This window comes from Molothrus ater, chromosome 1, assembly GCF_012460135.2.
Source record: "Molothrus ater isolate BHLD 08-10-18 breed brown headed cowbird chromosome 1, BPBGC_Mater_1.1, whole genome shotgun sequence".
In the NCBI taxonomy this organism is placed as follows: Eukaryota; Metazoa; Chordata; class Aves; order Passeriformes; family Icteridae; genus Molothrus; species Molothrus ater.
Genome location: NC_050478.2, coordinates 42,270,313 through 42,298,108, shown reverse-complemented (window position 1 = coordinate 42,298,108; position 27,796 = coordinate 42,270,313). Strand labels below are relative to the sequence as shown.

General features: G+C 41.8%; 1 protein-coding gene across 1 annotated transcript in view; it reads left to right on the top strand.

The window, feature by feature from the left end:
• TRIM71 (tripartite motif containing 71) overlaps positions 1–27,796 on the top strand; it is a 54,505-nt gene that overhangs the window by 15,039 nt on the left and 11,670 nt on the right. The window contains 1 exon segment of the mRNA XM_036406897.1: positions 25,945–26,112. Within this exon segment, the coding sequence (XP_036262790.1) occupies positions 25,945–26,112 (168 nt within the window).

Here is a 27,796-nt window from a genome sequence, read left to right as displayed (position 1 = left end):
TAATATACCATATTGTAGACCTGAGATTTTGTATGGAGATCCTAATAATTGTGGAACAAATAGATGGAGCATGACTTGGTCAAGTGACTTTCAACTTAGTACATTTTTAGGGGATGTATACTGCAGTGGGTCTAAGCTAAGATGGATTTCTGCCCTCACTAGACTAGCTGACCACACAATTTGGCAACAGTGCTGGCATCTGAAAGTAATGTCTGACACAAAAGAGATTGAGTCTTTATGCCATTAAAAGGGAATTGATAAAGTATTTTCTACTGATCTTTATTTGGTTTTGGTCAAAGCTATGTGTTGGTCAAATGGTGAATTCTACAGTTGGGGGAAAAGGGCTGTGTTAGGTTTTGACCATGTTTCTAATATCAATTTTAGTGAAGCTGGCTTGAGAAGTAGTTTAAATTATTGCAGCTTCAGGATTCCTGATATTGTGTGGGGTTATAATAGTTAGCTGTTAATTCCAGAATGCTTCCCAGTTAGGAGGGAAGTTATACTTCTACTGAAAATCCTTTTCTTGCTGTAAGCAGCTTTGTCTTTTTCTGTAAACAGCCAGTGTTTTGCTGGCCACATGTTTGTCTGATTGTGCAGTGAACTTAATTCTCAAGAAGATGCCCAGAAGGGTGACTTCTTCAGCCCAGCTAATGTGCCACGAACAAACTGAGCCTTGATGAACACCCCCCAATGCTGGCTTTTTCTCTAGCAAGCCAGTCCAGTGAGTGCTGGGAAAAACTCCTACTTGTATCTGCCCATGTGAGAGAGAAGTCTGACTTCTCTCTGAGAAGTGCCACTTCTCAGAGGACTTTTCCTGTAGAAAATTCTGGTGTAAAGCAGTGGCACCCGTAGCCCAAAGGGCTGTAACACCAGCTAGTGCAATCCCCACCTCAAGCAGCGAGTTTTAGTGGAATGTAGAAACTTGAGAGAGAGACAAGGTGCTTACAGAACATGAGAGGACTTCAGTGGTTGAGTGGGATTGTCAGGATGCTAACAACATCCTGACTCCTATATTAGCAACTGGAATTAATTTCTGGATGTGTAATTTAAGCTCCATAACAGTAATAGAGGATCTGGGTTTCCAGCATCTGTTCATAAGTTGCATCTCAAAACCCCTTCTCAAAGGTGGTCTCCTTCCTACACCCCCTACCCCAGCCCCTTCAGGTGTGGGGGCGGGAGGTCATGGTGGGGAAGTGGCTTTGTGCTGCTGTATTCCTGTTTTATGCCCATCTAAAAAATGAGGCAGGTGTAAATCCAATTTCCTGTGAATGAACTTTCAAACATCACTTCTGAGATGGTGTTTTGGAACCTCTTGTCGGGGAGACTTTTATAGAAGAACAAGAGTGACTGGCTTGAGAAGGGAGAGTAAGGAAGAGTCTGGCTTCCTCATCAGTAGGAGAAATGGGGGGGCTTGGTGTGCCAGTCAGTACTTCAGTGGCTCTTATTCCACTTAATAATTACTTATTTAAAAAAAAACCAAAACAGCAGCAACCAAAAAAAAAAAAAAAAAAAACCCACAAAAAAAACCCCCAAAACAACAAAAAAAAAAACCACAAACCAAAAAACATGGACTCATGGACTCTTTTATTACTGCACTACGAACTAGAAAATAAGCTGCAGAGCTTTAAAGACCTTCTGTAGCCATAGCAAATGAGGCTTCACTGTGCAGGCTAGTTACTAAAATATTTTTGTTTAGGGGAAAACCTATGTTATGTTTAGCTTTGATGGCATACAGATTAAAGGTGTATTTTGCTGGTGCTGTGGCATTAATGAAAATACTACTTAGTGCCTATTTTTCAGCATCCTTATTAGTGCAGAGTCAGTCGCACTGTATGAGCAGCAGTGATGGATTTTTAAAATGGAGGCTTGCTGGAGGGAGGGAGGATTGGCAAATACATGATGTGTCTAAAAATTACTGGAAAACAGTAATTTTCAGAAGTGTTTCTCTAGTGGCAGATTCATTAGAATAATATGTTAACTGAATAGTTTTGACTAATTTGTGATAAAAGTGAACAGATAATGGAAATTTTAGGATTGCTCCTGGCTATTATGATGACTAAGTATTTTGAATGGAAGAACAAAAACCTACCTTAAGGATTTTTTTCAGGCTTTTGGACAAAGCTTAAGAGTTTTTAACATCTCAAAACATGTTTGACCTCCCCACCCTTAAGCCATTTTGACACTCTCTACCATTGCATTTCAACAGGAAAGAAAGATCCTTTTTATAGCCAAATGGCTTCCTCCTTCTCTTCTGCCTCTTTTCCCCTCCATCCCCCACCCCAGAGAGCCTTTCTAGTGCTCAGGCTTCAGCTGCTGCCTGGATACTGGCTACATCTGTCTTGTTTAGATGGTCCTAAGAAAAAACAGCACTGAATGTGACCGGAGGGCCAACAACAAGATATGTTTCTTTTCAAATTTGAAAGGAAGCTCTGCACTTGCTTCTGCCTGTTTCTCTAAACTGTTTTTAAATCAATCATGGCTCTTGCTGGTAAATGCTTTCAATCCCCTCCCTGCCTGAAATGGTCAAAATCCAAAACAGTTGAAGAAAGTCTAACGAGTTAAATATGGTGGTGTTCACAAGCACTGTTTCCCCTCATACAGCTTCCAGTTTGATGAAATAAACTCTTTATGGGCTCTTGCTTTGAGACAGCCATTGGGAAAAGTTTCAAAGAGGATAGTGTGGCTCTAGGTGGAATCTGGAGGTTTGCAACTCCATAAATACTTACACTCATGGCAGACTGGGCTTTTGTGCTTGTGTTAAAAGGGACAGCATTAAAAACTGATTTTGGACCTAAGCAGTATTTGATGTTTTGTGGTGAAAAAGATGGTGACTGTCAGCGAAAGAGTAATTATGCGAGGCAGATGGAGGACTGAGTAGTTCCTATTTTTGGGGGAATCATCTGATACTTTTAGAGTGCAGGATTAGGGCTGGAACAATGACAATCTCTGCCAGTCAAGAATGGAGTTACAAAAATGTGGGGTGGTGGTTCTGTTTTTTAAAGGTTCATCAGCTGGGTGGGGGGAAGCTGTGCAACTTGATCCTGTTCATAAAATTCAGCCATAGCTAAAATGGATTTGCCCTTGTGACAATATCTTGTTGCACAGAAAATAGGAGGGGACTGTATTTTAATGCATGAGAAGATGCTGATGTTTTTGCATCACAACGTGTGTGTGTCTGGCTGGAGGTGCCAACTTTTGGTTAGCAGTGCCTTTACCACCCCCCCAACACTAGAAAATGCATCTTTATAATGAACTGTGGGGAATAGAGGAGAAACAAATAGCAGAAGAAATTGCTCTTTTAAGAGTTCCTATCATCCCTTGATTAAATAATGGTTGTTACTACTTTTATTGGTCAAGGAACCTATTAGCCATTTCATTTTTAATAGGCTTATACAGCAGTGAATAGTTCTGTGTGTGAGCTCTATTTTATTGCTAGCTGTGATGTTTTTAGTAATGAAAATAAGTGTGTAGGAGATGCACCCTAAATAGTTGGCATATTACTGGTGTGACTTGGGTATCCAAGAACCTTATCCTTTAATTTTGAGGAAATGTTGCTAGAGTGAAACTGTGTGTCATTGCAGCATTTCCTCTGTAGTTACAGTGCTTGAACTTTGGAATCCACTTTCCTGGCTTTTGTGTGGGGAGGCAGAGCAAAATGGATGTTTGCGCTGAACTCAGCACGTGCACTGAGCTTCAGATAACAATTATTTGCTTTTTAACATCCTTCTATTTGGCATGTTGAGCCAGCCACACGGGGTTGTTCTGTGAATTCGCACACCAGGAGCAGGTCAGCTCGCTGGGGCTTTAGTTTCCACTAACCTCGTGCTGCTGCACTTGTGGTTCTGTGCAGAGATGTATAACCTCACCCAGCTCTCAGGCAGTTTTGGCTTGTGTTCTGGAACAAAGACTCTGAAGTTTGCTTCTTGGATGCGTTGTAAGGACAGTCTCTACCTCAAGCCAGTCTCTCTTGATGCATGCTGCAGGATTTGGAATGGAATGTGTAGCTTACTCCTAGAACAAGAGGAGCACTTTTAAAATGCGTTTCCTTGTGAAAAGCTGAATTAAATAGGAAAACAGATTGCAAAAAGTGAATTTAACAATTCAGACTCGATTTCTTCCAGACTTGAAGGGGTAGATTTCAATTTAATTCACTGATTTAATAAAAATTAGTGGCCTAACATCTGCTGGGGCTCTCAGCAGACCTGAGAGAGGTTACAAACTGGAATAGGCTGTGCCTATACTAGTGGGTTTAACAGTGCTGGCACAAGGTGACATGTACACTAGCTAGATTTTGTCTTCAACCAAGAGAGCTGGGAAGCCCTCAGAGTCCAAATTCTCTTGCAAGTAAGCTGTAGCTTTGTTTTCAGACTTCTCTTGAAGAGCTGTGGAGTTCCCTGAAACAACCTTCTGGTGCCCAAAGACCCCTCTGATTTGAAACCCATGTTCCATTTTACAGCCTGTGCCTTTTCTCCTGCAGAAAAATGGGGGGCTGGGGGATAGGGATGGAGATAAATGTATTAATGATCAACCTTGCTTTAATATTCAGTTTGCTAAAAGCTGAGGAATTCTGTCATATTATGCTGTAAGGATTGGTCTCACTGCAAAACCCCTGCATTTGGCCCATAGTTAGCTCAGCGTGCAGCCCTGTTCTGCTGGTGTGGGGTGGAAGATGGACACTCACTGCACACAGGAGTAGTGTACAGCTGGGGGAGCACTGAGGGCGCTAACAATACTGTGTCAGCGCTGATACCAATCTCCCCATTTTTATTTCTCCTCTTGGGAAGCTGAAGTTTGGCCTCCTCCAGCCTGGGCTCAGTGCCTCCAGCTGCTCAAAATGGAGGCTGTGTGCTGATACAAAGGCGATGCTGCTGCTGCTGTTGCCGGAGGGCGTTCCCTCCCCAGCGCTTGGCTCCTTCAGGGCTGGTTCTGCCCTGGCCCTAGGAGCCAAGGGCAGCGCTGCTGCTGGGCTGGGAGGAGGGGCAGGCTGGCCCCTCTCCTCCCTGACCAGCTCTTCCTGCTCACCCCTGGCTGGTACCATCAGCACCAGCTTTTACACCTCTAGTAGTATTGCTGTCACTTTGCCGTCATCGGTACAGCAGGCTGTATTAGTGAACTGAGGAGTAACTTCATCCTTTATGGACCCTGGATGAGTCTTCAGGGTAATCTTCACATTAGTTCTCTGGTGGCACCACAAGGTGCTGGTGCTTACTTGTGTAAACTGGGATGGAGCTTGGAAGGCTGGTGGTTCTGGAAGAGGTGGTTCTGTCAGCCTTGAAGCCTTTGTGAAACCTCTGCTGTGTATTTGTGAAACACAAGTCTGACGTTGTACTGGGTGCCGCATCGTGGAGTAGATACATACTTCATGTAAGTTCAGAATATTTTTGGAAATAGAGCTGCCTTCCCCGACAGCATCCACAGTGCAGCCCTGGGGACTTGTAATTCTGCCTAAAGTGGAGAAGTGGTGTGGGATTGGGATAATTACCTGAAACTTGGAGCTTCTTGGGGATTGAATAGCTTCTGTTTGATATCATGAAACCACAGTACTAAACAGCTATCTCTTGCAGTAAACCTTGAACCACATGCACCTTCAGGTCCAAAGTATTGCCTGCAGTGAATTTGCTCTTTTTTTCTTCAGCTCATTAGACTATGCCACTAGCAGAAGAGCAGTCTTTATCAGAAGAGACACTGGTCTGCTGCATTAGTTGAACGCAAAAGTCAGTGTGAAATCTGTAATAGAAGGTTCTTGCTGTGTTCCTCAGTTTACCAAAGCCTTCTGTAAATACCATCTTACAGTGGAGCTCTTTACACTTTGACTTGTTTAGTTGTAATCCTTTGTCTTTCAGATTTCCTGCTTGTCTGGCACCACAACTTTTCACCTGTCTTCTAATTCAATACTTGGGGTTTTTTCATTTTATTGTGTCTTTAACAAACAAATATAACTTCGGGTAAAGGGAAGAATATTAATGTACAGTGTAACTGGGGCTTCTGTTCACTGTAAGGGTCTTTTGACCTGCTTATTAGTGGGGGCATTGTTCTGGTAAGCCATTCCAGGACCCATCCTGCCAGTCTTCTGCACAGGATTAATCATTTCCTCTTGACCTCCTGCTCTCTTTTCCTAACATGTTGCATTGATCAGAATCCTTAACTCACAAGTTTGCTCCTGTTTTTTAAAGAACGGGAGGAAAAGGAGGGGGGAAGGAATGCAAAGAAATTAGATATAATGTCTGCTGTTAACATTCTTAGTAAGCTTTATTCCTTTTTTTCCTGCTTGACTCCTCCCTTCTCCCAAGAAAAGAAATCCCTTCCTGGTATGTATTAGCTCCAGATCTCAAGCATCTTGAGTGCCTCTGTTTCACTGGAATTACTTTTTTTGAGCATGCAACTTCCTGCAAGATCAGCTCTGCTTAGAAAGGTCACATTTAAAGCTTTACCTAGCTGAGGCTTTTGCAGGCTACTGATCTACCACATTAGAGCACTTTATTCATCTTATCTGCAGTATTTCCATCATAGCTAAGGCAGCATCAAAATACTGCATGTGACTCTTAATTCCCCTCTAGTTTTTTTTTTTAATGCCAGCAGAGGGGAAGGTATTTATGGGATCATATGGGGTACCTACTAGTGGGGAAACCTCCATGTTTGTCTTTACTGACAACATCTTCGTTAAGCCCTTAAGGGAGCTGTTGACTTTAAGGTACAAGGGTCTGCTGCCAGCCAGTCCTAGATTATATCAGTAGCAGAAAGGAGGACTTGTTCTGTTCAAATCACCCACGGATCTGTATTCCCCTACTACCTGTTGCTGGCAGCTGAACCAGACTTCACAAGAGTAGACCTCCTAGACTTCAAATTTTACTTCTGCATGACCTAATTGTTCCAGCCCACTTGTGCCCAAGTGTGGTCTGGTTTTGAGAAGGCTGCTGCAGCTTGTGCTTCCTTTTCTAAGGTGTTAACAGCAGCTCCAAGGGGGAGAGTTAAGCTGAAGAAAGGCAATGGGATAAAAGCAGAGGTCTGTTTCCTGTTCTTGTAGAACCTCTTTCTGTGAGGCTGTATGTCAGAAGTAGTCTTCCACTCTTAGCCATTGCTTAAGACCTCATCTCCTGGAAATAGATCATTAAACCTGCCCTGTATCTCTGAGCAGTGATGCTGGCTGATAAGCTGTTCCGGGTGCAATGGCCTTGCTGAGATCAGAGGAATGCCAGGAGTATTCCCAGGAGTACTTTGTGCTGCTCTGGGCTACCTGGGGATTCATCTTTGTACCCCAGTTGAGGCTCAGAATGGCTCCAAAGGGCACTGAGCCATGCACAGATTACTGAATAGCAGAAATGGCAAAGCTAGAAGTAGACCATGAGCTGGAAATAAAACTGGTGTAGTTGTCCTATCAAAAGCAAATGGATTGGAAACTCTGTCTAGTGATAAATTCATAGTCCTGTGGAGTGAGAGATCTGACTAAGCCCATGACACCTGAGCATGAGGCACAACAGCCCATTGTTCAGAAGCTGTGGGGATTGTTAGCTTTTTTGTTAACTGCTGGTTTTGGAGGAATCGCCAAATTCAGTTTTGTTTCCTGCCCTGAGGTAGGGTTGTGGGACTGTCCTCTCAGTAAAAAAACTGTGATGGCTTGTAATGTCTTCTTATTTCCCAGAGCTGTGTGTTAAGACCAAGCAAAAAGGCCACACCACAAAGCATCATTTCACTGTCACAAAGAAATTGGGGCAAGAATTCTGAGATAATACTGGATACTTCTTAGCAGAGAAAGCTCCATGTTTGTCTTTGCTGGCATCGTTTTTGTTGTGTTCTGAGGCAAGCCTTTCACAAGACCACCTCCTATGCTTGGTAGTAGACAAAGCCAAAGAAATCACCTGCACTGAAGGCAGGTTCAGGCTGATAGCTCTGGCACCATGCATGTGAGGGCTGGAGCTCGGTGGAGGGAGCTGTACATCTTTCCTACTTCTCTCAGAAGATCCTGTGGGCTGGGGGTGCTTTCAGCCCTGCCCAAGACCTTGCAATAAGTAGTTGGTTTTAGCTGCTCTGTTGTTTTTAGCTGCCACCACACCCGAACATCCAGGCTATTGTCCCTGGCTGCTGCTGCTGGCTGTTGTGCTCCCCTAACATCTGGCTCTAGTGATAAGGGACTCAAAGCAAAGATGAGGAGGACTGTGCAGCCACAGAAGGGGGCCTCTTGCTTGCCCCTGGTCCAGCTCCAAAGGTCTGTCTTCCTTTTCCCCAAGCTTCCTTGTGGAAGGCTACAAGGTCCCTTACTGCCATTGGTTGATATCAAATGGGCCCCTTCAGTTGGGGTGTGGAAGGGGGTAGTTGCATAACATGCTTCTCTTTTCATGTGTTATCTTGATGGACTGCCTTGGCAGTTATTAGCCTGTTCAATCAGGGAAAAAAAAGTATTGGCTTGTTTCTAGAGCTTCAGCTGTGTGGCCATACATACAGTTGTTTTCAGCATCGAGACTACATGCTCACAAAAATTACAGCAAAAAAGTGCTGCAATTACAGCAGTGATTCTCCAGGAGTTTCTTGTGAGTGGTTTCAAGATACAAGATGACTTTCCACTGTAAATTTGAAGTCCTGCCTCCAGTTACATTTGCACAGATGAGAGCTCATGGAAATTGGTTTTTTCCCGATATAAGCAGAGAAGATATTTTCCAGTTTCACATGGCAATCAGAAGAGGGCTGAGGCAGGATCAGGGTCAGTCAGTCACACCTGTGTGATTCATATCTTATTTCAGTCCCGTGCCATCTTCTGCTGAGGAGCACATGACTGACTACCTGCAGTGCTAGTCCAGCATTTGGCTGCTTGTTCTGGTCCAGGGAGTATACTTAAACTCCTGAAGAACTCTAGGGCATTGTCAAGTCTCATTTCTAGCTCAAACAAGAAACAGAACTCTCTTTTCAGGAAAGAAGGTATCCAAGTAGCTGGATTTTATAAGTTTTTGTGGCAGAAGCTGTCTCAGTGCAGTATCCCAGTTCCAGAAATAGCCTTATTATCCAGTCTGAAACCATTGTATTTTGCTAACTGGCCTGTTTGTATGAGAATTATTTTTTAAAACTAGAGATGTGAGCAATAGCTCTTTCTAGCAAGGCCTCTTTTAAGCTTTGTACATCTTTCCCCAGAGTGTGGTGATGCACTGGCACAGATTGCGCAGAGAAGTTGTGGGTGCCCCATCCCTGGCAGTGTTCAAGGCCTGGTTGGATGGGGCCCTGACAACCTGTCCTAGTGGAAGCTCAATCCCTCCTCCTGATGGGGGCATTGGAGCTGGATGGTCTTTAAGGTCCCTTCCAGCCCAAACCATTCTGTGATTCTGTGGTCTTACATTCCTCTTGGAACTGTGGAAGGTAGTACAGCAACAGCCATGAGAGCTAACTGAGGTAGCTTGCAGACCTGATGCAAGCTTTGATTTTATTTTCTCTTTTGGAGGGAAAATGGACAGTGGTAGAACCTATTCTCTGTCTAGGAAACAGTGGCATGTTCAGGCTGCATGTAGCCAGGGTGATATTCCATGGTGTCTCAGCAGTGAATTTCAATTTGTGTGAGTAAACCAGAACACTAACAACAAAAACAAAACCAACAACAACAACAAAAAATAAAAAATCTGTTGTGTTTTTCTCAGACAGAACGGTCTTGATGAGAAATGTGTGTCTTCTGCAACAGAAGGCTTCTGGTTACTTGTTTTACTCCTTCAGTGCTACCTGAATTGAGTGCAGAAAGGATTAAGATTGGTGCCATCTGTATGTTTTGATTTGGCAAGTAGATTAAGTTTGTGGTTGCTTTCTCTAAGCAGTTACCAGTGTGGTCTTTCAGCGTTCTATTGGTTGTATCTGTTATTAAAACAGGTTTAAATATTCTTTCACTTGTCTGAGCATTAGATTGTTACACTCTTTGAAGAGAGAAGTCTTAACAGAGTGGTTTAGCTCAGGGGCCTGTGTAGCACAGAAAATATTCAGAATGTGCTATGTTTGTGCTGTCTTTGTGATCACAGACCTTTCATAGAAAGAAAGAGAGGTGGTTCTGCTCATCCTTATTCTCTAAGGTAGGTGTTAAAGGTGGTGTGCTTTTCACCTTGCTGGTGAAAATAGTGATTGCATATGAAAGAACCCTGACCAACTGGCTTACAGCTTACCATGTGGCTTACAGCACAGAGAGGTACTTTACTGAAGTTATTAGTGCCAAATAAAAATTCTCTGAAAATGTTCTTCCTCATCAGAGGTTGTGGATATACAACTCAGTCCATGCCCAAAGTCTCTGCTGTGGTTTAGTTTCTCACACAAAGAGAGGAATCCTGGGACACTGATGTAGGATGGGGAGGGGAGCTCTCTATGTTCTATTTGGAAAACTTGTGCTCTTGTCACAAAGGAAAACACCAGCCTGTACTGCCCTGGCAATAAAGCATGAGTTGTGTCACCCTTTTAGACTAAAGAAATTGCTTGGAGTTGCTTAAATATGCATAGAAATGTCTTAAATCCACCTAGAAATACCTTAACAGCTGATTGCATGCAAACTGGTTTTCCCTGTGTGTTTCCCTGCTAATGGAGGCTCAGACATGCTCTCCAAGTGTCCTTTGGTTGGTTGGGGCCCCTTTGATACCTGTGCTGCCCTTTGCCAAGCAGCAATAAAACCAAACCCTTTCTAGGAACTTGGAAGCAGCCGAAGCAGAGCTCTGCATGTACAATGCCAACATTCAGCTGAGCAGTGCATAAGGAGCAATTGGAAACACCAGGCAGTAGTAGATGAAGTTTAAGAACAGGGAAGCTAGAGAAAGAAAGTGGAGGCCAGTTTTTTGCTTAGCCTGTCTTTCCTACCTCAGTAAAAAAGTAGTGGAGGTAGAGGTGAACTAAAAGTGTTGTTCTGAGTCCTTCCTCTGAAGAAGCACGAGCTCATCTCAAATGTATTGTTAAAAAACAAAACTAAGTAAACTGCTTTAAAGTGTAATTTCTAAAAACTGAACTCATTCCAGGAAATAAATACAATATTCTAGTATTCTCTGCAGTAAATTCTTTATGTTCTTAAGTTCTGCTTGCTGTCACTGCTGTGTGATTAAAAGATACTTGAATGATTCAAATGTTGGAGTGTCTCTTTTCCTTAAAGCTTGATTATTTGCACTTAGAGATTCACAGTGCAAATTTGGTTTAGAGAGATTGGAGTTAGTTTAATCTTTGCCTTCAAGACTTTAAACTCCTCCTTCCCACCCACCCCTTTCAAGGATAATATTCCACTGTGCCAGATTGCCCATATTGCCACCAGAAAATTGCTTGGACCACTTCTTACAAAATCAAAGGTCAACTCCATGCCTTGGTGGCAGCTGGGAAACTAATGATTTAATGCTGCTTTGACCTTTGCCTTCCTAGTCCGTTTGAGTCTGACCCAATGTTTTAATTTTCCAATACTGCTGGGCAGTTGGCTTTTGTCTGTTTCCAGATGTAACTTGCATATTGAGGCCTGTTACTGAAGTGAGAAGAAAACAACAAAACATCTCAGCCTACAAGGGGGAGGAAAAATAACAGCACCTACTTCTTACACTACAAAATACAGCTGTCTGATGACACTGATGCTTCTGCAACCAACCAAGGTCAGGTTTAGAATAACAAAATGTGAATATTTGTCCCAACATTCACATCTAAAGTATGTTAACAGCAGTTTTAGGTAAGTGCTGTTTTTTAACGTGTCTGTAAAAAGCAAGAGAGGAAAAACAATAGCTCTTTCCCCTCCATTCTGCCCTCAATCTCTCAAAATAAGTATTTCATTTATTTTCACTGGAATAAAAGTCAGTGTTTGTTCTGATACTGGGAAATATAGAAAAAAATAATCAGTTAGTTGTTGAAAGTGCACATGCTTGCCGTGGGTTAGGGAATTGAAAGAAGTGTAAAGTGAGATGGAAACCAGTGGTAACATACCCCTTCATTGTGATTGGGAAGTTCTTTTTTTTTTTTCCTCCCAAAACAAAAAAACCCGCAGCACTCCTCAAGAGTATTTTGTCATGGATTTTTGGTGTGTACACAAGGTGAATAATGCATTAGGCTTTTTGCAATACTGGTGATTTTGCGACCATTGCCAGTACAGTTTGCATTTGCTGTTAATGGTGTGATAATGGTGGGGAAAGCACCCTGAGGTGACTCTTCTTTTCTTAATGAAAAGACTGCTGATTGTTTGGGAAGCTCCCCCTTGAGTGCTGATGCATATGGAAGCTCCTCTTTGCCTGAAAGTGCAAATCTCTTTTTTTTTTTTTTTGCCTGGCCTGCGTGCCCATCAAGAGCACCGATTGGACTCATTCCTCCCTTAACTACACTGCAGCTCTCAAAGGTCAGCTCATACCCGGGCCTGTGTGTGAGAGGGTGGTTTTGCAGAGCAGATGGGCTCCTAAAACTTTTATGGTTTCCAGTCAAATCACCTCAAGCTGTAATCTCATTAAATCTTAAGTGAATCAGTGGGTCTGGTTATTACTTGAAAGCAGCGTTACAGGAAGTGATGTTCCTGATGCAGTGGGTCTGTCCTGGCAGCAAGCTACCAGAGGCACTTGCCTGTGTGTGGCTCTTGAAGCTGCCCCCTTACTTTGATAGCAAAGGTGGTGTGTGGGGTGCAACGAGTAAACATTTTGGTACAGCTCTAAGGAAGAAATGCAGCTTTTCCTGAAACTTTAATTGTGTTAGCTTCAGGAGTTTAAATTCTCCCTTGCATTCTTAATCATGCACACCCATTGTACTTTCCCAGTGCTCATTTGTGTCTTAAAATAAATTAACAACTACGAATTTAGGAAACCAGCATGGTGCTTAATGCTGTGCACAGTTGCTGAGAGAACTGTATGACAGCACTGTCCAAAAGCCTGACCTCCTTCCTGTTCTTTAATTCAGCATAACTGTCTTTGGGGAGAAAATAGTACATAAAAGAATCTTCTGGAGGGGAGGCAGGTAACTTAGTTGAAACTCATTTGACCAAGAGGGGTTGACTCTTAGTTTAATTGTCCTGTTCTTGGAAATCTGGTTAAGCATGTTTTGTGCCTGGATTGCAGAAAAGCTTTTTCCTCTTCAGAGAATAAACCTAATCTCTGACCTCCGGGTACTTGCTTCTTAGTCAACAGGGGACACGTAGGACTAGTTTGGCAATACATAAAAAATTAATGATCATGGCATAACATGCAAGACTTGTGTACGCAAGAGCGTTCATAAAAACACAACCTGCTGATTGTGCAGAGATAATAAAATTTCTTCTGCCTTGCCTACCCACTTCCTCCCTCAGGGTATGTGTGTGCTGTATGAGACCATACCTTGTGTTAACCCAGCCTTTTGGCTAGTTCATGTACCTAAATGGCAGCAAAGTCCTGCTGATCCTTGTCAGAAATGGCTTGTTTCCAATTTAAGAGTTTATAGTGCATTTTAAATGTAAGAATGTCCTCTTTAATAAAATTTTATCTCACAAGAAAGTGTAGATAGGGATTTTTTTGTTGTTTTGTACTAAGACTAATGTGTATTTTTCTTTTCAGGAACTGGGCAAAGGTTTAACCTTAGCCATCCTTTCCCTCTTCTTTCTTCCTTTGGTAAAGTGAATCATGCTCAAATCTTCCCCTCTAGTTAGATAGCTTTTCTTCCCTTCACTGATGATTGAGCAAGCTTTTCATGTTTTCTTTTTTCCTGATTTAAAGCTTAAACAAGGCTACAGTTAAAGTTTAGGATAAGGCTAACTTCTCTGCACAATGTCGAAGCAATCTAAAGCTAGTGGAAGGTGGATGCTGCTATTGAAAAGGCTGCTGCTTTCACGGAGGGATTCAGAGTATTTAAGCATTTTAATTATTCAGAATGCCTTTAAATTCTTAAAAGGTCCTTGAAATTTGGTGCTGAACCATGGCAAGGTGGCATCAAACCACTAAAGTTTGGTTAGACTAAAGCTGTAATGCTCTACAGCAGAAACATTCTGGTGTTTGTAGGAATGCCACACTGTACACTTGCCCCACGAGAGCACCATGGAATGGATTAAAAATAGTGCCTATCAATCATAACTTAAACCTTGACTGTGATAGAAGATTGCTCTCGTTGTCCCAGAACTGGAGCTACTACTCAATAATGGCATCTGTGGCACAGTGACAAAGTGCAGTTATTAGTGTTATTATCTGTAAGCACCTCACATCTGTCCTGCAGTTGGAAGGAGTAGTAACCATGCTGTCAGTTTCCACTTACTTGAATATTTGTCCCAGAAAGCTTACCACTTTCCAGCATTCCCAAATTCAGAAGAAGAGCAATCTGAAGTTCCCTCCATGAGGAAGAAGGCTGTTAGAATAGGACACCGTGCAGCTCTTAAATCTTTGACAGAAATGCTGAAAGTACATTTTCAGGGATTAAAAAAAAAATCCTCCCACAATCAACAAAGACCACTTGGTGGAAGAGGGGCTTTAAACTTGTTTGTACCTATATATTAGCCACTTGGAAATAAGTGTGCAGTGGGTAGATAATTCATTCAGAGTTCTGAAACTTCGAGGTTTTGCGCTGTTGTCAGAGAGGTGAAGTGGGATAAATAAAGACACACTTAATTTAAATTGTCCACCAGGACTTGTCTTTTCATATATAAATATAGGTTCTCTCACTTTATGTTAATGTCTTGTTAACAAAAACTTTCTGTTGTTCATGTTTTTTTTATGGTGATGGCAAAAAAAATTAATCTGTGCAAACACTTTTGACTTCCTGGAACAGCTCTGTCTTATTCTTACATGCCTTTCCTTTATGATTTACAGTACCTTTTTTGGCTGTAACTACAGAGCTATGTAATTATATGATAGATGGACAAGAATTTACTCATTCACTCACGAGGGATTAAAGAGTAACCTGCAGTAGTGTTTGTTATATGATTATTGAAATGCCCTGTGGCTGTTAAGACAGCTAGATCTTCCAAAACAAACATTAAATACTAGAGTTCAGTTGGAAGTAATAGTGCACTAGCACCCATAGGATAATGCTTGCATGAGTCTTTCATAAAATGTGATTTGTATAATCCTTCTTAAAATTAAGAGGAGTTGTAACAAGCGTATTAATCTGACAAATGCAGTCTGACATTCTACTACAAGCATCAGAGTTTTGGTCCTCAAGGACAGCATTGTTTCTCTGAATAAGATACTCCAGAGTATGTGCCAAGCCCAATGCTGGGTGCAGATAATGATTATTTTTGACATGGATAGTACAGTTTATTGGTGTTAGCTAAGGAAGCCTATAATAATACACTTCCAGAAACCACAGCCTGGATTTGGAGCAAACCAATTTAGTCTTTTCTTTTAATGCCATCCAAATTTGGTTTTGCTTAATTAAGATTCCTCATTTATTAGTAGTTCCAAATGAAACCTTGACATGTTGTAATATTTTTCCTGCTCTGAAACATGTGCACTTAACCTAGTAAAAATTTTACACTTGCATATTTTTGGTTTGTTAGTCTTTAAAAGGATGATGATATAGGGGTAGAACTTGAATGTTTTTTGAAGATACCTTCCAAAAGTTCATATTGGCTGTTTTGGTGAAGAAAGAAGTTCCCTACAGTGCCCTATTCTATAAGGACTTCATATATGGGTGTATAGTTGTTGTAAAAAGAGTGTTTGGGACATAGTAAGGCAAAGAACAGAGTGGGCCAGTTCGGTGCTGCCTTTGTGCTTTCCACAAAAGCTGTTCCACATAAGCAGTAACTAAAAACATTGTGGTATAAAACACTTGGAATGGGTTTATATGTCAGTTTTCCCAGACAGGCGTCTTGCCTGTATTTCCTAATAAAAGGCTATAGTTGGTCATATTCACTTTGACCTGAGTTTGATGTGCATATGGCACTGGTAGTAACTGGACTTGTTTAATAGGAATGGATTGTTTCACAATTAAAGAAGAAAAAATTTAACAGTTCCTGCAGTGGGGGTTCAGTGCCATGGCTGTTCCTGTTACAGCTTTTCTCTGAAGACAGAGATTCGAGGCAGGAGTGGGAGGAGCAGCAGAACTGTGCTGTTCCCGTTAGATATCGGGGCTGCAGCAGTGCCCAGAGCCCAGTGCTGGGATGGGGTTGGGGAGAAGGAGAGGAGAAAATGATGCCACTTTCTACCCCTTCCCCAGTCTGCCTGCACACTGGGTAGTTTACCACTGAGAAAAAGGAGGGAGGAAGAATTCCTTCCTATAGTATCCCAGGTGGTTGGCTTATGCCCTAATGGGTAAATTGCTTTTATTGTTATTTGCTTTTACTCCACATAAAAACAGAACCATACCAATCCTATGGGAGTTGAAACTAAATTTAAACCTGATAGGGGTGTTTAATGTTTTGCATATGTAAAAGTCTAGTTCTCATTGGAAGCAGCCTAATCCTCCTTCGGTAATTGCTGTGCTATCTCTGTGAGAATATTCACTCCCATAATACTGGGGCACTCTCTGGAGAGCTGATACTGGAAAGCAGGAGAGGAGGGACAGTGTCTTGTACAAGTTATGGGGATGATTGTGCTTACCAGGCTGTTACTCAAACTGGAGTGACCAGAGTCTGGTAGTGGTGGTGTTAGATACCAGAATTGCTTCACTTTGCCAAATGTGTGCTACCAATCCTCTTTGTTAAAAGGGCTTTGAGATTTGTTAGTCTACAAGTTGATGCATTTTTCTTTCTTCCTAACACAAATACTCCTTTGAAAAAGTATAAGGAGAAGTGTTTTTAAAAATTATGTAGAGATTATATAATGCTATTAAAATTACTTTAAGTGAATAATCAGTGCAGAGACAACCTCCCCAAATAATGTATGTTCTTGAAGATTAGAGATTAAATATGTTGAGCTGCTGCCTACTGATGGTTTTATGTTCACGTTACTTTACTACTTTTTTCTACTAAAAACTACTTTATCTAAAACTTACAAATTTTTGAGCACTGTTCTCTACTAATTGTTTTGACTCTTGGCTCTTGTGCTTTTCCTCTGTGATTGTCAGTAAGGCCACATAAGCAAGGGGAACAAGGAGACAGTGAAGCTGAAAAGTGGGCTCAGAATTCATGCTTGCTTACTTTTCTAGTACTTTGTCTTTAAGTATTCTCCACCTTCTGCAGTTTGACTTATTCATGTGTCGCTTCAGCTGTGGGAGTTTTCAAATACATGCTTTCAGTCTTTTTTTTTTCTGGTAGCAAATGAGTACTAGGTCATTTAATTGAAGCATTACATGGTGTGAAAAAGTCCAGACTAATGTTCTGAAGAAATGCTTTTCTAGAAATACTAGAATACTAGAAACCAAGATTTCTATTATTGCTTTAAAAATAGAAAAGTACAGGCCCCCCTTTAAGACCTCACATTAAATAAAATTTTTTAAAAAAACCTGAAGTAGAACCTATCACAAAGTTCAAATAGATAAAGCAGAAGCTTATCTGGATAAATGTGTTCTTTCTTCTCATACTCAGCTTTCCACTAGCAGTTGAATATTATGAATTTAAGATGTCTATCCTGATAGGCTTTCTGACCCCCCAGGGCTTATTAATGGGAATCAGTTGCATCAAAGTGAATTTTGTTAGGTAGTGGAGGATTGACTAGAGACTAGCTGTATAAGAAAATCAATCCTACTCAAGACTTGTTTATGTTGGGATCAGGGAAGTCTGTCTGTCAAACTGCACACAACCCATCTGCTTAACGTGTTGTTTCTCAATTGGTTTGTCCTCACCATGAGGACTAGCTGCCCTTGAGTGAAATATGGGAACTTTAGGGTTGTTTGTTTCTCTTCCTGCTCCCTTCCCCCATCAAATAAAAAACCATTAAGGCTTGTCTCCAGTATATTAAGAGACAAAAACTTTTTATTTGTTTGCAAGACATAGAATGGCATCCTTGCTGTCATATTTCTATGTGAAGATCAACAGTTGCCAAGGACCTGAACAGAGAAAGTGCTCTCTGCAGTGGTGTGGGAACAGCATGGCTTTGAGGAAAATGGATTTTGAGAGGTGAGGCCTGTACTGATGGTAGTCACAGAGATGGCACAGGAGCCTTCTGTGCACTGTGACTCTTAATCCAACCCTTTCTGTGCAGAGAAGGAAAATTTTCACAAGCTCTTACACTGAGCTGTGCAGGAAAGGGGAGAACACCTTACATAAGGAGTTTGGAGAGATGTTAACATTTGGTTCTCTCTAAAATACAAAACACCTTACGCAACAGCGAAGAAGTTGTAAACCTGTTGCTGTTTAAGCATTGCTGAAATCATGGCCAAGCTTTGGATCAGAACTTGAAGACCCTCTGGTTTTCAGAGAGCTAAAGAATTTCCTGACTCTTCAGTGGAGGATTTGCAGGGACTCAGAGCAGTGCCTTGGACAGATGGGCTTGAAAGTAGAACTGTGTCCTGACCCACTCTGTCAGCTACCACAGCAGGCTATTAGCTTGCATGCTTGAACTGTTGAATATTTAGATCCACCCACTGTCCCCTGTGTGCCAAGACCACCCTGCTGCTACTCATGTCATGCAGATTTGGCACAGAAGCTGCATTTAAACAGCTAATGAGTTGCATGTTGAAGCACAGGCTGGTCTCCCCTATTGAAATCCGTGAAAGAGCTGTGACTTATCTTGGACTGAGTAATCTACTAGCTACTGATACCATTGCATCTTTCCCTAGACTGGCTATGTTACCTGCTTCAGTGTTGAAACTGATGTTGTGACTTTTTAAAAACAAAATAGTGATTTTTTTTTTAAACTCCAAACAACATATTTAAAGAAAAGTGCTGAATGTCAACTTGCCATTATGTAATAATGAAACAATAGTCCATTATGGGATAATTATCCTTGCATCACCTCAGTGTTAGCATTAAAAATAGTATTAAGCCTTGCTTATCCCTATTTAGGAAGACTTGGACCAATGAGTTAAGTTGGAAGCAAGATGCCCTTTCCAGTCCATCAATAACTGGAATCTCTGAGGTGGTGAGTTAGATCAGCTGAGTTACCTTGCACCCAAGATCTTTTAGAAAGTTAGCTGATGAGATGGCCAAAGTCCATCTGTGACTGGTGTGGTGCTCCCTCCACAATCAGAGTGGATCAATAGGGGCATAGGGCAAGAGAAATGTATGGATAGAGAAATGCTTGGAAAGCTGTAGGGCCAGGTGAGTGCCTAGAACCAGAAGCTGCAGTCATCACATGAAGTTTCATTGATAAGATTTTAACTTAAAACACAGAAAATGCAATTTCATAGTAGGCTGGAGCCAGCAGATCCTCAAAACAGCTTTGTCAAAGGTGTGACTTCCTGTCTCCTGGCCCGCTTGGCAGCCTGTTGTCACACCATTTCAGTGATCCGAGTGAAGTGGAACTTGATTGTCACTTCTACCCCAAATCCATTTAAATTTGCAAATGCTGTTTGTGTTGGCAAAGGCAATTAAAATGGTCTCTGCTCCACTCCCAGCTGGCTGTTAATACCTACTGGGTGTTCTAACCGTGATTAATGTGGCTGTGCGTCCTTCAAAAAACTTTGCTTTTAACCTGGATGGTTTGACTGACTCAGTGCTGTCACCACGCTAAAATATGTAGCTGTTTTTACTGGCTTCATGACATCACAGGAGGATTGAAGAAGGTAAACATTAGGAATTTTAAGAGTATAGTAGTCTGTTTGATTTACCAGCCTGTTTAACTCCACTCCAGTTAGATACTGTTCTCTTCCAGTTAGAACTTGAGACAAGAAGATTTACACTGATTTCCAGCTGTGAGGTTGGCAGAGTACCAGACAGTTGTCATCAAATGTCTCTATGCCCTTAATTATGGGTTCTTCCCCCTTCATCGTGCTGGTCCTACTGATCTTCCGATCCCAGGCTCAGCTGATAAAAATAGTTTATTCAAAAATGAATTTTATGCTTTTTGTAAGGATAGCCAGATCTTTTTCACTGAGACAGGATCAGTAAAGGGAGGGAGATAGGAGCAGGACAGGGGAGATTTAGGGCTTCCTCACAGAGTAGCTGTCAGTTTAACTGCGGAGTGAAGTGGCAGCCTTGGGCTGTGTGTGGTTTCACATTCGGGGTTTTATTTGTGAGCTTCCTTCCCCTTTATGTGCTGGCCCAAGAGATACCTGTATGGCTGAGCACCAAGGAACAGAACCTGCTGGAGCATCTGGGGAAGGAAGGGTATTAACACTAGAGCTGGAAAAAAAGCATGTGGAATTACAGCTTTATTTCCTATAAACAGACTTGCATGAGCCAAGTCATCTGTTGGCTGGGCTTTTATTATTCCAGGTGGGGTAAGGAAATCAAGGTGAATTTAACAAAAGGGCTGAATGATCCTCTTGCACTTCTAAATGGAGCAGAGTTGAATTTCTAAATTTCTAAATGGAACAAAACCCACCTCTGTTCATCCAAGTGGCAAAGGAAGGTAACAGTAAGCTGAATTCACTATTGCCACTTGGTGCATGCTGCATGCCCTGTGTAGGAGAGGGCCGTAACACTTCAAAGTGCTCATGCTTTTGTGGAAATTTTGTTATTGGAATATTGAGCTAGTTCAAGAAGTAACTCTTGTCTGCTGTGGAGACTTTCTGGAGTTGGTGTGCAATTTCCCATTGCCACTGTATGCAGAGAGGAAGATTGGTGTTAAAAGCCAGTCTCTTCTACACCAGAGCATCAAGTTAAAATACAAGTTCTAGGAGCAATTAGATCATTAACTGGTATCTCTGAATGCCAAATGTTTAAGGTATACTGGGAAATTGTAGTTTGATGTGTTTGCTTGTAGTTCTGATGTGTATCATGTGACTTGCCCATGTCTTCAGTCTTTATATTTAGCACTCAAATTTCAAATTAAGTTTCCTAAAATACTACTTTCATCATGGTGTGAATCAAGTTAATTGTCACAAATTGCCGTTGAGGTGGAAACTAAGGACCAGTTTCCTAAAGAGTAAAAATATTACCTATTTTTGCTTAAACCTGCACCAATTACCTGTATCAAACTCTATGCCACTCAGGAGGACTAGTTCATTTAAATACTGTTCAAAAAAAAAAGATAAAAAATTGCTGTATTCAGGGAAGTAGCTTTTTCTTCAGGGAGGGAGGGAGGGAAGGGGAAAAAAAAAGAAAAAACCAACCCCGCAGTGCTGAGGAAGTAGGACCATTCCTTAGAAAATTAAACTTGGTCATCTAAGCCTTACACACTACCTAACAAAGCCACTGGTGTTTGAGGTACTATCAAGGGAGCTTGATAATAAAACACCTTTAGTAATGGAAAACTTTAAACTGACTATAGTTAGATTTTTTAAATCATAAAATCAACCTAAGTTAATTTACAAGTACCATACTGAAACTTTTCCAAAAGTGGAAACCAGGAGGCTACTGTTTTGTCTGTAGCCTTCTTTTATTGTTGGTTAACATTACAGGGTAGCTTTTTAGACCAGACTTGCATTTTAAAAATAATGTGGCCTTATGGATTGCTGCTTTGTACAAATCCTTAACACTGTAGGCTTAAATAAAATCCTTGCAAGATGCTGAAATGTCATGACAGAAGACAGATTTTTAATGTGATTAGATTCCCCGTGCTTTATTGTCCATTTGCATGCACATGTGCTCTGAAAATGAGAGAAGTGAAGTGTTTGCAAGCTGGGAGGAGAAGGGCACTGAGAGTATTGCTGAAAGAACATTTATTTAAACACAGTGTAAGGATAAGCCTCCTCAGATGCTGTTCCTGCTGAATTCTCCTCTGTCATGGTGCCTACTACATTCCATTGCTTTTGTCTGGGCTTGGTATTTGGGAAATTTTGGTGAGGGCTGGAAGGTGGGGGGGGGCTCGCTGGAAGCTGGTCAGCAGTAAGGAGAGAAGGGCTGGTGTGGGAATTGTGGAGTGGGGTCAGGGTTTAACTTTAGTGGCCATTCATCAGATGATGATTGATTGCTGTGCAGTCCCGGGGGACGTTTAACAACATCTCCGCCCATCCCCCTGCCCCCTTTGAAAGCAGATGGACCAAAAAATGGGGAGAGCGACACCCAGGAATTCCTGCTGTTGTAAAATGTTTTTACGGTGCACTGTACAGCCTTTCCTGAAGCAATCACATTTATGGCCTTGCTGTTGTATTTCTTGGGCTGCTGTGGCTGTAAAAGATGAATAGCCCTGTAACATGGTTCACTGATTCTGTTTAAATTGAAGTAGGCTCCCTTTATTGTTTTGTGTCTAAAATTGTATGCCACCAATTCAGGAAATATTTCCTGTTTGGGAAATAATCAACCCATAGCTGATTTATTTTAAAATAAATCACCTTTAACTATCTCTAAAACTAGTCCCCTCTTCCTTCTGATTTCTCTCTTTACTTAATTCTCGTGGAAATTCTAAAACACTAATTAATTGAGTAGAACAGTTTAAAAAAAGAAATAAAAGCTCCTAAACTTGCTTATTAATCTTTTTTTTTTCCCTACTGGATAGGGTGTTGTAGAGCACCAGTTTTTATCTTTAAAATGGTATTTTTACTTAATTACTTAATAATTACTTCAAAAAGAAACAATTCATTAAATGCAATTTACACAGATTATACATTTCTTTGAAAGGAGAAATGTCTCTGCTTTCATACTTCATTCCTTGCTGCCCATCAGAGCATTCACGTGGTTGGGAAAAAACCTGCTATGTTTGAAGGTGTTTGCTTATAAACCAGTTTTTCCTATGTTTGGGTAAAGAGTGAAATTAACAGGACAATAGTTAATTTACAGCTTGATGGATCTTTTGGCTGTATAATCTCTGCCTCTTCAAATAGGGAGGGGGGAAAATTTTTTAGGACTTTCCTATAAATCCTGTTTTGGTCGGGTTTTTGATTTGTTTGGGATTTTTGGGGTGGTGTGTAATTTTTTTTCCCTGAGTGTAAGCTGATGTCCACTGAGGAAGACTTAGTCTGACTCTTCCCTTCCCTCCTGCTACTTCTGCCCATCCACCCTTCAAGACCAGTCTTGTTGTTTGTCCTGTGAGGAGCAGGAGCTGTTTGTCCCTGAGGAGCATTGCAGTGCTGCAGTAGTAGAGACCTGAAATGTGGGGAGGCCATCTCACATTGCTGGAACTGAACCTGCTTTGGGTGCACTGTGTGTGCATCAGTTCTGAACTGAGAACACAGCTGTGCATTGTCCTACACCTATCCTCAGTATGATTATCTTCTTTTTTTTTTTTTTTTTTCCTTTTTTTTCCAGGGAGTTGCTTGTTTGGGGGATGGGGGGAAAGGGGAGCTCTGGCTCCCCCCACCCCCCTCTATTTAGAACCAGGCATAGAAACTTAATCTAGCAGTACGTGACCTTTGTGGCCATGACCTAGGGACTGGGATGTGAGCAGGCTTGAGCTTAACAATAAACTCCTGGCTGTGCCTGCAAGCACAGGCAAGTTGGATGCTGTGCCCAAGCCCCAGCAGCCCAGCTGGCACAACCCCCCCTCACTGTTGTGCCCTGCACAGCCAGAGATTTCCCAGGTTTATTCTCTGGGAGCGTGCCCCCTTTGCTGGGTACAGCCTGCTGGGTGCCCCTGACGAGTGTGTGTGTGACACTGGCTGCGGGAGGAGACCTGCCCTTCCTTGTACCCCTGCCTAGTCTGGGGCTTCTCTCGTAGTCCTTGTGCCCAGAAAGGAGTTTCTGGGGAGGTGCTAGTTCACCTTGAAGCTGACTCCTTCAGTGCTCTTCTGGTGGCTGTCTGGCTAGCCCCCCTCCCCACAGAGAGCACTAAGGATTGTGCATTTGTAATTTTCCCCTCTGCGTACTTAAGGAAAAGTGTAGTGATGGAGATCAGACCAGCATATCTACTTCTTTTTGCCCCAGCTTGCTAACTCTTTTTCTCCCTGTTTTTAATCTTTTTTGTTTTATTTGTTTGTTTGACTAAGAAATAAATAAGGCCTTATCAATGGCTCTATACTATTTACCCAAGATCTTCCCTTGCCATGTCCCTGTGTAATCTGCCCATTTCCTAAAGGAGAATGTGGCTCTTGTCTCTCTTCATTTGAAATTCAGGAGTGATGTTTCCCACCACATTTTGGTGGGTGGCAAGAGGCAACTAAACTGTTGAAGCTTGATTTTTTTTTTTCCTTTGGCTTGAACAGCTGGATGACTCTTTTACCAGTGGATGCTGTTACATTGCAGCAGGAGAGGACTGAGCTTTTGCTCCTGGTATTGGCTATTGTGTAGGACTAGTAATAGATTTAACTTGCTTCTGGTCTTCTGTTCATATGGTCACCATTTTCTTTTCAGCTGCTCTGCTTGACTGAGGCCCCAAATCCCTGCTGTATGTTTTTAAAGTATATCAGATTCATATGACTTAACTTGATACCTTGTTCTTGGTTTTCATTCTCCCTCAACTTCTCAGTTGTTTAAGTGGAGTTATTCAGGAGCATGTAATAAACATTCCCTGTAATTTCAACAGAAAAATTACAGAACTTCATGTGCAAGGGGACATGGTATACATATTTGGACAACCGCAGTGTAAAGGACAAGGATCCTTCTAGTTAAGGAAGATGATGTGTTTGAACAATGCATTTCAGACCTAAGGCGTTTTTTTACTTGGAAAAATGGGAATCTGAGACACTGCTTGAGGATTTAGTGTTTAAACAGAAGCAAACATAAGTCTGTTCCAGTTTCCCTACAGCAAAACCTAATTTCAGAAAAAAAAGGGCAGGCTTTAGTAAAATCTGACATGTGCACACAAACACACACATACCCCTTTGAGAAATTAATCCATGTACCACTTCAGCTGTTGTGCTTGTAGGAGCTTAAAATGTCACTTTATGCAGCCCAGGCAATCCAAGGGGGGAATCACCTGTCCTGTCCTTCCCTTGCTTTTGAGGGAGAAGGGAAAGGGGGGATGTAATGCACCCCATGTCACGAGCTGTTAGCTGGAGTCGGGAGTGGCTGGATGACAGCTGGGAGAAGACAGGCATATCAAACACTTTTCCAATCTTTGTTCTGCTCTTGCTCCTTTCTCTGAGGTAGGCTTCAAATATCTGGTGATGGAAAAGTTGTTTTTAATATGAAACCGTGTGCCATTGTACTGTTCCATGGTAATACAGATTTTTCTGTTATTGCAGTCTAAGAAAAATAGTGTGTGTAGTTAAGAGCAAGACTTGAATACAGAACTTTCTTGGTTGGAGTGTTGTGCTCCTTCATTTGCATCTTCGGAAATAAAAACTTGAGCTGGTTTCTACTTCGCTCTAAGAAGGCAGGCTTCCATGGAAGTTGCTATTTCTGTGTGCTACTTCCCTCTACTGGATGGAATGGGAGCAGCTACAGCTGATGAATGGGTCCAGCTTTCTAGGCTAACATCTTGGTCTAAATTGTGATCTGAATATAGGGTTTGGGAGTGCTTTGTGAACAGAATGGGGATTTAGTGGTTACCCACAGGTCACTGCAGTATTCAAACGCTCTGATGGGCGTGATAAAGTTCCAGTCTTGTTTTCCAACTCAAGCATCCTGAAGCATCACTAGCATAGAAAACACTGTCATAGCAAAGGATTTTTGCTTTGTTGATGGAAGTGGCAGGGGGGAGTTTTGCCCAATATTGTTGCTGTCCTGAACATAAGGGATTTGCATATTTTGAAAAGAGAGGATGGTTCTTGGCATGCATGGTTGGTTTTCCCCTTGTGAGCAGTGGGTGTGCTGCTGTTGCAGCTCTCCAGTGTATTGATTATTGAATGGCCTCTTAAGAGAATTTGGTGTTTGTATTTTCAGGAAAAGTCTTCACCTGAAGCTTGCCATAGATGCCATCTCCAGTCTGTAAGTGTTGGCAGATGGCTTCCGCTCTTAAGAGGAGCTGATGTGGACACTCTTCCTAGTATTGTATTGCAAAGAAAACAACGACGCTTCCATCTAACTGTTGGGGCATGGTTTGGAGTTTACTGGGAAGGATAGCTTTTCCTCTGTGGAGAAACTATTGTGCAGTCTTTGCCTGTTGCTACTGCCTCTAACCATCTCCTTTATAGTAGCTTTTGGATTTTTTTTTTTAACACATCCTGCCTCTGTTTTCTTTTCATTTCTTCTTTATGTGGTGAGAATACTTTTTTCCCCCTTTCTTCCAGGTACTGCATTTCTACTGTGATACCTGTTCTGTCCCCATATGTCGGGAATGTACCATGGGACGACATGTGGGTCACAGCTTTATCTACCTCCAAGACGCCCTACAGGACTCCAGGACTCTCACCATTCAGCTCCTGGCAGATGCTCAGCAAGGACGACAGGCTATTCAAGTAAGATACTCCCAACTTGAGTACTTTATTTCCTCCTCCTTCCTCTCCCCCCTCTCCCACCCAGCTTGTCTGTTACAGGGCAAGGTGTCAAGGCAAAAAGCTCTCTGCTTCTGCTGTCAGTCTTCTCACCCCTTCTGTTTTCTCAGATCTCTGACAGAAGTGGCAGTGGAGCTGAAAATAAAGTGCTGTTATGTGAGTTTTGCATTCTTGCAGCATAATCCTGTCATGTAAATCACAATATATATGAAGCTCTGTACAAATGCACTGGAGTGTGAAGCATTTCAAGAAAGCTCAGATCTTATGTGGCAGTGCCAAACCTGGTTTTGTTTTCACGAATCAGACTTTCTTTGAGCATCTTCCTGCCCCTATAGTTTCTAGCACTCTGCCTACCTTTGACTCTTGTTATGTCTTCAGTCTTGCCACCAAATACAAAATACTAATCAGCTGCTGGATTAGTGTGAAATTCCTTAACCTGCGTGTGCAGAGGGTCCAGAGCTATCTCCATGTGAGGATTGCTCTGCACACACAGAGGCACACTGCCTGTTACTGTGCTCTACCTCAGCTGTGTTTTGTAGTGCAAATATAAATACCTGGCAAGGGCTGGAGAGAAGAGCACAGTGCTTCAGACTAGAGAAGGAGTTTTCATAGGGAATTAAACTGCAGTGATATGTAGATAATTACTTTTGCTGAGTAATACCCAGTGGTAGGTTTGTTAATATATTAGTAGTAGTTTGGTCTATAAGGAGACTTTTGATGGGGAGACCATAGTGGGGAGCTTCACTCCACACCTGTTGCCATGTAGTTTTGTTAGTGTCATGTGCTAAATTTGAGTTGTGTATTACAAAACTCAACACTATATGCTTTAACTACTAAGATTTTGTTTGAGTAAACTTCTGTAGAATGTCATGGATAGGTAGGTAACTTACTTTCCAAATTGGGTGGGCTTTCCTGGCACATGCAAGGTACAAACAATAATTAAAATAACCCAAAGCTCGTTGCCCTCCCTTTGCTGCTTGTTTCTAGTAAATGAAGGAATTAAGCTTATTCTGTGAGACAAGAGCAACTTGTTAGTAACTAATTAGTCTCTCATTAAGTCTTTGCACCAGTGGAATGATAATAGTTTATGTTGCTATAGACAGTAATCAGTTGTTGACATTTTCCTTCAGCTTCTGATGTTAACTTGTTACACTGACACAGTAAGCAACAAGTTTTTGGAGCTGGATGGCTTATTTTAAACTCCAGCTTCAGGCAGAATCCTTGTAGATATAGAATCTTCCAAGATTTGTTTTAAACTGGGTTGTAAAGCTCTTTAGCAGTATCCATTCTGAAATGCTTTCCACATCCCCAAAATGACAAGAAGGAAGGAATTATACTAGTTTAAAGACCAAGGGCTTGCCTGTTAGTAATTAAATTATTGCTTTTGACCTCCAGGGCTCTTAATCATCTAACTAGTACAGCTGAATCATCTAAGGACTGTGTTTTGGAGTAGAAACTAGCAGGAGATCATGGAGCACCACTCTGCTACTATTGCATAAATGCTTTTGTGACTGATTTTCTTCCAACTGAGTTTACTTTGCTCATTCCTCCCTTATCTTTTTCTGTCTTGCATGCTGAAGGCTCCTGCCATTGTAGTGGGCTGATTGTTGCTTGATGGTGCAGGTAAAAGTTGTGTGGTACTGGCTGT